Here is a 9,660-nt window from a genome sequence, read left to right as displayed (position 1 = left end):
TTTGGGCTGTATGTCAGTCAGAATACCATCATGCCATCAAGATAGTAAGCATTTTCAAAAGGAAAGTACAGTTTATGGGCCCTCGAGATGTTTGAAAGGGTATTAGGATATAATTAGCATCAAGTGTTTTTCCAAACATCTCCAAAAAATATTCATCTTGTCAATTAAACAAAAAACTTCCATTGTTGTCAAAATGAAGCCAGCCAGCCTTACTATATTCTCACTATAGATCCTTGCATATGACCATAATTCTGAAATCTGTATATACAATTAATAATTTGTAACAATTAGTAAAAGTACATAACATTACAAGAAATTCATGTAATCACAGAAGAAGAGCCAAAGTGTACTTTATTCATGCCTTATGGGCAAATGTGGTCATCCAAAAAGTCCTAACTGCACCTACTACTGCGTATAATTGAATTATAGATGTCAACCATCTTAAGTAGAGTGGATATGTCTTTACGTGTCACACATGCAATTTTCTTAACTTAATTTTCCCCTGGAAGCAATTTGTCATCCGGAGGCCATTAAATGGGAAGCATATTATCTTTTTAAAGGGGCACAGAGTCACCCACAACCCTCCCACAGTTCCTATAAACAAAATGGCCTCATTTAGTGCCGCATTTGGAGCATCGGGCAGCAAGGGAGGACTCCCTTTAAACTTTAAAGGCACTTCTGGGCTAGAGAGAGCTGCAGCATTGTGTGATTAGAGTTGGAAGTATGAAAAGCACTCTGAGTTTGATGATGCAAGCCACACATGCCGCTGTTTGTTCTGTCAAAAGTGAGAGGGTGGTCTAACCTCCATCACCAGCGTAATGATGACTAAGTTAGGAAAGATAGGAAGCAGTGCTGCAAGAAATAAGACTGTTGCATCAGCTGGATTCAAACTCATGTGTCCTGTGTTTACTGCATACATGAAGAAAAGCACTTAAGCACATTTATTTTACTTTTTGCCAAGTCTTCCTCCTCTTTGCATGTTGTGTTCCACTTACCTTGGAAGTCAGAGGTCAGAGGGTGAAATGACATCACACTTGAGTTGATTGCGTTCTAGTACAACAAGTAGGAACAAGATTTTTTTTTTTAACAATACTAGTTCAGGTCAGATTTGCCAGGTTTAGCAATATTATAACAATGCATTAAGCTGTATTAGCAACATGTCCACAGGTAGAAGTTGGAAAGAACTGTGTGTATGACTGATTAAATGAGACACAAATAACATAGAAGTGTTAAGAAACAGTATATTACTACAGCTTTAATTACTGTTGATGCACGAAGGCGCCTGGTTAGATTTTGAGGTCAGGGTTGGTGAGGTTCCTACGACTTCAGGGGGGTACTCCTGTAAAAATTTCATCTGGAAACTCAGAAATTCTGACTTACCAGCGCAAATGGAGCACCATATTCTCTGTCAGCAGATATCTACATATAAATGAAGATAAAATTTTAAAAAACTAATATAAAGCTCACTTTTCGTCACACAATAGTCGATGGGTTCCAAGCATAGATTTTAATAATACCGAGCTACCGGACCAGAAATGGCCCCTATCTGTTCCAATGGAATATATGCCAAAAAAAGTTCTCTAGCTCCCGAGGTTAGTTCCAAGGTATGTAGCCCACTGAATATGCGCAGTAGTGTCTCTGGCTTCGCCTGCGAGTTCCCACTCGCCTCAAAGACTTTACTTTGTGATGATGGTCAGTATACTTTTAGGACTTTTTTTCCTTTCCTTTCAGACACAGAAATGAAAAAAAAAAAACCAAAACAAATACTAAAAACAAGACACTTTTAGTTTTGGGGGTCAGAAATGGAATATACCTAAATATAGATATAATTTAATAGAATATATACATATAAATTCCACATAGCTGTCTTTTTCTCCAATCCAAAAATGGTGAAATTTGCAGCTTTGAGGGTGCAAATTTTCTTTTTGTACTATTCAAAAAATAAAAGGAAATCTATTTTCAGTGTAGAATTTCCTGACACAACCTGACAAACCTCTTACTTCCCCATACTCGTGACCAACACACAGAGATTTCTGTAGATGATAAACCTTGTTTTGTCAAGTCTAACATAATGTCAGAATATGGTTCCAAAGCCATTACGGTGCTAATTATAACAACAATAACAACTGTTCTTTTCATCTTTGTTTTTTAGGTATTATATTTTATTTTATATTTTTGACAAGAGAAAAAGAAAATTAAGTGGCATTTCTATTCTGTATTTTCCACTTCTGACCCCAACAACCAAAAATGGCTTGCTTTTTATTTCCCATTTTTGGATTTTGAAATGAAAATCAAAATATTTTTTTTCCATTTCTGTTTCTGAAAGGAAAATTTAAAGACCAAAAAGTACACTTACTGATGACATCAAATATTTTTTTTTAAAACACTTATCCCAGCTTGTGCTGAAGTTTTGGAAATATAAAGCCACCATGGCTCAGAAATTTAGAATAGAAAGGTTCATAATTAACTTTTTTGCAGTTCGAGGTGCCCTCTCAACAGTTTTACAGACCTATCTTTTTCTAATGGTGGCCTAAGTAAAAAAATGCTTTTTGGACCGCACGGGAGGAGTTTTTTTTTTTTTCTATAATATCGCAAGAGGCCACTGGGAAAATTGGTTGCAAGGCTGAGCAGCTTCCCTTGGACCCTGGTTTCATGATTGCATTTCAGCCGTTGTGTTCAGCCTCTTCACACGGACTGTTTATCTGCTGTTCAAACATGATTAGTCAGTGCTATGTGGACTACAAACGTAAACCAGAACTCTTCCAACATCAAAATCTTGTCCCATCGCCTACATTTTCTGAATACATGTGCAGAGTCTGTTTAGAGAAGAACTTTTGTGTAATGTGGTTCCTTTCCTTCCCTGTAAATGGTGGCTAAAAATGATAAGCAAAGTAGACATAAAGTACATCTGCATGATAACCTGACCTTTTTACCTCTTGCCCTCTCTTATCTGTTATGTTTTCCTCTTCAACTCCTGTCTTATTCAGCCTGACCTCTCCTTCTCTTTAGGTCATGTTTTGATTCACTCAGGTCACTTTACCTTTCCCCTTTACTGAAAATCCTTATCTTGTTTTTACTTATGGCCTGACTGCTGAGCTTCTGGGCGTGCTGCCCCCCCTCGCCCCCCCCACCCTCCAGACACCTGTGCTTTTGTCCTGCCTCCCACAAATCCCCCCGCCACCCTGCACTCCCAGTGCCTGTGGCTATGTCACAGCATAGTCCCATTGTTTTACTTGACTAATCAGTTAGGACCAGATAATAACAGGAAAAGGGGATTCATTAGCATTTTCATCAACACATCATGATGACCCGTTCTCTCATTTTAAACAGCTCAGAGACTTAAATTCCCAGGAGTAGCTCATTAAGTTTATGTAAGTCTTATGGCTAAACCAAACATTGCTTGAGTGGATGTTTTAAAACTGTGTCTGCGTGTTAGTTAGGTCGGAAATGGGCTGTGTGATGGCTTTAACTGGTGTGTCTGGGATCCTCTGGAATAACCTTTTTGGTCCTAACAAGTCTGCGTGTATTGCAGTGATTTGTCTCTGTAAATGGAGTACAGGGGCATGGGTGGGCAAACCATATGGAACTGATTGTCCAGTTTCCTCTTTTGCCCCTACGTGTCAATGCATGTATATTTTCCTTTTTATGACCGTATTTGAAGCAACACTTAATGTTTCCTGGCTTTCTAAATAAAAGAAGTAAAAATAAAGTTAAGGCTACAGTATGCCACCACTGCCACTGCTGTGGTTTTTTTTTAAAAAAAAGGCAGAAAATACCAGTAGCTGCAGAGGTTTTTAAAAGCCACTGACCGTCTTCTTAACCTCCCCATCCTCACTCACTGGCCTGACACACCCTACCCATACCCCATTCCCCCTGTTTGCCTTTTATGTTGTGGACTCGACCGTGCGCCCACTTCAGACCACCATAAACATGTCGGTCCCTGATGACAGAGTCGGCCCCGGGACATTTTATATAAATTGACCTCAACTACAGCTCATTAGAAGCCCTAAATTGGAACCATGCAGCCTGGGAAGTGTAAATGTAACAACAGGAGAGTTGGTAGCTTCAGGGGGGTTCTAGTTGCTCAGGTCTTCAATTTTGTCTGCGATGAAACTCTTTACTTTATATAAAAAGTTTTGTTAACCATTGCATTTTTTTTTCTTTTAGGAAAAGCAATATTGCATAGTTTACTTGGGAGCAATTATTTTAACATATTTCTGAAATTGTTTTATGTGCTTGTCACCTGTTTTAGCCTGTCTCACCTGTTCACCACCTAACACATTATAAAGGTGAACTCTTTGAGTAATTATTTGTGTGACGCCATTCTAGCACAAAATACATCTGTTGTAGTCTTCATTTAGCCTTTCCTGAGGCTCTTTTAATACAGAGCAGAAAGTCCACCCACCTCAAGTATTTTTATTAGTCTGCAATATAACCCGACTGACCTGCCTGGACAGAAAGACACGCAAGTGTTGTGACTAAAACTCTCCCACAAATGCGAGAAATCTACAGTGGCAGCACAGTCTCAGATTGGAGGATTTTTGACACACTGTGAAATATTCTTGAGGCCCAGCTTAACCTCAGGTATCTCCACATCACGTCTTTCGTCCCGCATCCTTCCTTAATTGGGGTCCTTTGTTTGACCGCCTCCCTCCATAAACAATACAACCACAGCTCCCCTGTCCTAATCCCCTCTTCTCCTCTCTCCTGACTCTGCTGGAGCATCGCTCTCAGTAATTACCCCTCTCAAGCTGGAGAGTGGAGTAATTGTCTTGAGTGTAACTACAGTGGCTCTCTGAAAGGGGGTCATTGTGCGGAGTTAAGACTTCACTTCAGTGGACGGCTTTGTTTGTGCTGCAAAAGATAATGAAAGTATTTGGTTGGCCATAGTGAGATGGAAATATAGTAAGATATGAAAAGAATGACAGTAAGTGAGGAGAGGAGGGGATGAGGTGTGGAGGAATGACCCCCCCCCCCCCTTTTTTTCCTTTTTTTAAAAAAAATTTTTTAAAACATTTTAAAGCACATTTTAATACAAATAAATCCAGCAAAAAAACATAATTTCGAAATTTTCTTTACTTTTGAAAGCACCAAAATTGTCATGATTTCACACCACAACTTTTACAACTTGTGTACCTTTACAAAGTTTTTACTTTATCACTATTTACAGTATCTTATAGTCATTTCACAATGCCGAAAACAGTGGTAGTTCAGTTCTACAATGAGCAAAATTATGAACAAATTAAGCTCTTATGTGTATAGTGATGCAACATAAAGACCTTTTTCATTGTGGAAAGTTACACGAAATATAGAAAATACATAAAAAGTACAAAAATAACACACCTAACAATATCTATATATTGTTGTACATATATAGTATGTACAAACAAGTAGGAGCCCTTATTAATCATTACTTTGCCAGGTGTGGAAGACTTCACAATTCAAAGAGTATACTGAAATAGTTTACACGCACATCTAACTTCAGGATCTATAAATAAATCTTTAAAACATAAACCCCAAACTCCTCCTTATAACTAATAAATAGGAAAAAAAACTTAATTTAATGCATTTTCTTTTCATTTTGGCCAGCTTGAACCATCTTGCGTTTATGTAGGCATTATATTTCCTGCAGGGTGCAAGATAATCTTCCATGTGTATAATTTAAGACATAAATTAGATTATTTATGTAAATATGAAATTAAATTAGACATACAAGAAGCAAACAAAAGTAAAATGCAAAACCTTTTACATCAAGACGTCTTTGGCAACAAGAAGCAGTAAGTAAGACTGTCCATTGATTGTTTCAAGAATAATGAATAAGTATCAAAGTACAGCTGTAAATCAGATTTTTCTTTAGGCATGCAATGCTCCATCAACTCCACCATCCTAACCATAAGTCTCCATCTAAAACTACTTTCCTTTTGCGGCTTCAGAGCTCTTTTCCTTCTGCTTTCGCAGATTAAATTTCCCCAGTGGTTTGTCTCATTTGAAAGGCAGAAAATGTGTGCTTGAGTGTGTTTACTTGCTTGTGTGTGTGTGCGTGTATGAATTCTATATGCTTGCACATTTGCTCACAGTTTTTTCTGTGCTTGTGTATGTGCACATGCGCATGCTGTATTTGTTTCCATGTACATCATGGCTCGGTTGCTCATATTTATGTGTGCATTAGTCGCTGCCTGCGTACATTTGTGCATTGGTGTGTGTTTGCAGGCTTAAGTTTCTTGTGTTGGCTTGTGTGTGGTCCACAGATAATGAAGTGATTGCTACCTGCAACATGCTCAGTCATTTATCATATCAAGTCTTTTCAGACATGGTCTGATATCCTTTGTGTATCTTGAAACAAAATGCTGTCTTTTCTTATTTAAAAGGTGAATTTTTCCACCATAAAGATCAAACCCACCATGTTTTGGTTTACTACTGGATAGAAGACTTAATGAAGTCAGATCTCCAACAGTCCACTGCTGTTCTCCACTCCATTAGGCGTGCCTGTCTTCTCATCTCCGTTGGTGATTTGGTCAGTGACAGCATTGGTGGGTACAGCGCTGGTGTTGAGCTCTGTGGTCTCCTCGCTCCGAGGATCTGTCTCTCCCTCCACAGCTACCGCTTTCCCCTGCATTGCAGAATCCGCATGGGTCTTCTGGTGCTTGGAGAGGTGATCGCTGCGTGTGAAACGCTTGTTGCACAGTAGACAGGTGAACTTCTTCTCCCGCGTGTGGGTGCGCACGTGCCTCTCCAGTTCGTCCGAGCGGGTGAAACGCTTCCCGCAGAACAGCCAGTTGCAAACAAAGGGCCGCTCACCAGTGTGCCAGCGCAGGTGGGCTTTGAGGTGGGAGGCCTTGCCGTAAACTTTCCCACAGCCCGGGATGTGGCAGCTGTGGACGGGCTTCTTCCTCAAGGATGCAGCCGAGGCGCCCAGCCGCTCAAGCTCCTGGCAGTTAGGGCAGTCACATGAGGACCTGGTGGGTGCACCCCCTCCGCTGTAGCCCCCTGATCCCCTGGCAGGCTTCAGGCCCATGGGGCTCTCAATCAGCCCTGCACTCTGCACAGGCTTGGGCTTGTACATGTCCTGGGGCAGCATGTGCTGCGAGGGCTGGAGGAGGTGTGAGGAGGAGCCCAGTCCCACAGAAGGGTAAGGAGCTGGGTTGAGTGGTGTAAAGTCGGTGCTGTAACTGGGTAGCTGTGGGCTAAGAGAGGCCTGGGGAGCCACGGGCTGCAGGGAGGCCTGGAGACCTCCGTCTGCTTGAGGCTGGGTTGATGAAAGCCAGTTGGAGTTGGGGTGGACATCCCACCAGGAGGACGTGGCATTCGCCGGAGCAGCAGTAATGCCAGGGTGGATACCGGCTTTATACCAGGAGCCGTAGGGATGTGTCATATCCAGCGAGGTATAGACGCTGGTGAGGCAGTCGGCCGTAGCGTGGGCCTTAGACACTAAAAGAGACGGGTCCTGGGAGATGGAGGTCTGGAAGGAGTGGGAGAAGGGGTTATATTCTGTAGTGTAGCCTCCGGCTGAAGGAGGGGGGCTTCCAGTAGGGGTAAGGAGCCCGCCACCACCACCTCCTCCTCCAGCTGTGGTGAAGGAGCCAGTGTAGGAGTCCGCCAGGCCACTGCCGTCTGCGGTTCGCCCGTTCTTAGCTGTCTGAAGGTCAGAGGTCATGATGTAGGGCTTCTTTACTGGAGTAGCGTTGCCGGTCTTACCGGGTGTAGCTGAATCCCTGACGGGGCTTGTGCTGCCAAACTTGTTACAGGTAGCAGTTAACATAGCCAGAGGACTGGAGCCATAGCGTGTGTCTTCCTGGGGAGGAGGAGACAAGGGAGAAAATGAGACTGTCTGTCTGCAGGAAATGGCTTCTTGCTGCTGCTGCTGCTGCTGCTGTCAGTGTCAACTCTAATAAAAAACTTATGTCAGACTGCCACCGCTGGCTTTTCCTGCTCTCTCCGTTTTCAAAGTGGTCAGGGCAATTTGAAGCAGTGAATGTTTATGCTTGTGAAGGTTCTGCTCTGCTCAGCAAAGGAGGAATTCCCTTAGTCTTTTGTTTCACTTAAACCACTCTCTACATGCTATTCTTAATTTTGCATTCATGTTTGCTTTTAACTTTTTCCACCTGTCTTCACGGTCTCCAACATACATAAACATACATAGTGTAAATATGTGTAAGCGCTGTATTATTAACTGAAACTGTGTCTCATTCATAGCAGACACAGAGTTTGTCAAACATGATTTTCTTCTCAAGTGGTCACCATGGCACTGAAGACAAGTTAATGGTACATTGTGTTACACAGTCTCACCATTCTTCTGTTTAATTTTGTTTTTACAGATTTAATAACATTTACAGTCTTAATTCACCCTTCTAGTAAGCATAAACATGTCGATTATATCTGACTGAAACTCACCGTCCAAGTATTTACTTTACATGAAAAAATAGTAGATGTAATACTCCTTTTCCTAGCATGTCTCTTTTCCATGTGGCAGGTAACGAAACAGCTACCACACATGCTACACATGGATATAACTAATAGAAAAAATTCTATATTTCTACAGCCCTTCAGAGTTTTGGGGTTTTTTTTGCTAATGGTATTGCACTTTGAATTGCATGATACCTGCTGTGACTTAAACGAGACTTTTGTGATGGCCCTATGGGGATTAAATATGTTCCAAACTTATCTTTTTCAGTCTAGGTGCATTGCATCTCTTTTTAATCTTCACCTATAACTTTGAATACATGTTTAAAGAATATTATCATATATTTAATACATGATAAGAAATGTGATCTTTCCATTCAGATGGACACTCCGTTCAGAGGTGATCAGTTGTTATCTCCTTCTCTTCCAACAAACCCTGAAGTCAGCCTAGTTTTCAGGTTAATAATGTTTCATAGACTTTTACTGCTCCTCCAATCCTGAATGTGCTCTTAGCTTCTTGCACCATCCACTGACAACTGCACAGCTTTTCATGGCCGTGTGAGAGAACTTGTTATTAAATTATCTTTATAAGTTTCTCATGGACAGAGATTGTGCCTGGAACGTAGAGGAAATGTATATCCTAGGCTGACACAAAATGAACAGAGATTAAAATGTGAGCCATACTCTTTCAGCAGCTCACCCTTAAGTTGCTTTAAATCACCTACCATTAAAACTCACATTATAATTCTTATTACCTTGTCATGTCCAAGATTTAAAATCAATCATATGTAATTTTTCAGAAGTTAATTGCCTTCAAACCAAACTAGGTTAGGTTCAACTTATAACTGCGTGACTTTAATATAAATTCTAGCTGGGATTTCAACAGCATTCACATCATGAAAGTTGAGTCTGTATCAAAGAAAAAAAGAAGAAGAAAAAAATCTACTTACAATTACATTCCCTACCTCCAGAATAGATGCGGCCATCCCTGAGAAACAAAATCCTAAGGAAGCTGAGGGGAGCGGGAGAAGCGCAGCTCGGAGTCCCGGGACAGTTTGGAAGAAGTTGGGCACTCGCGGGGAAGTGTTTTGAGGCATGGGGAGCCCGCCCCCTAATTATAGGCTATGGGCTCTTTGAAGACTCGCTAAGAGGCAATAAAAACCCAGAGATGGAAGGAACTGGATGGAGATTGGTGGACAGAAAGAGGACATCCCACCTCCCCAAACAGAGAGTGTCGAATCATTTTTCAAGATAAATGCA

General features: G+C 41.2%; 1 protein-coding gene across 1 annotated transcript; it reads right to left on the bottom strand.

Annotated features, from left to right (window-relative positions):
- Window positions 1-5,100: 5,100 nt before the first annotated feature.
- Window positions 5,101-9,441, bottom strand: sp7 (Sp7 transcription factor). The gene is made up of 2 exons (XM_042505903.1): window positions 9,351-9,441; window positions 5,101-7,792 (listed from the first exon to the last, which is right to left on the bottom strand). Exons 1-2 carry the CDS (start codon window positions 9,384-9,386, stop codon window positions 6,440-6,442), a joined length of 1,389 nt encoding a protein of 462 aa, XP_042361837.1. The 5' UTR covers window positions 9,387-9,441; the 3' UTR covers window positions 5,101-6,439.
- Between the last annotated feature and the right edge of the window lie 219 nt (window positions 9,442-9,660).

Source organism: Plectropomus leopardus, chromosome 2 (assembly GCF_008729295.1).
Source record: "Plectropomus leopardus isolate mb chromosome 2, YSFRI_Pleo_2.0, whole genome shotgun sequence".
Lineage (NCBI taxonomy): Eukaryota > Metazoa > Chordata > Actinopteri > Perciformes > Serranidae > Plectropomus > Plectropomus leopardus.
This window is presented reverse-complemented; position numbering and strand designations above follow the sequence as displayed.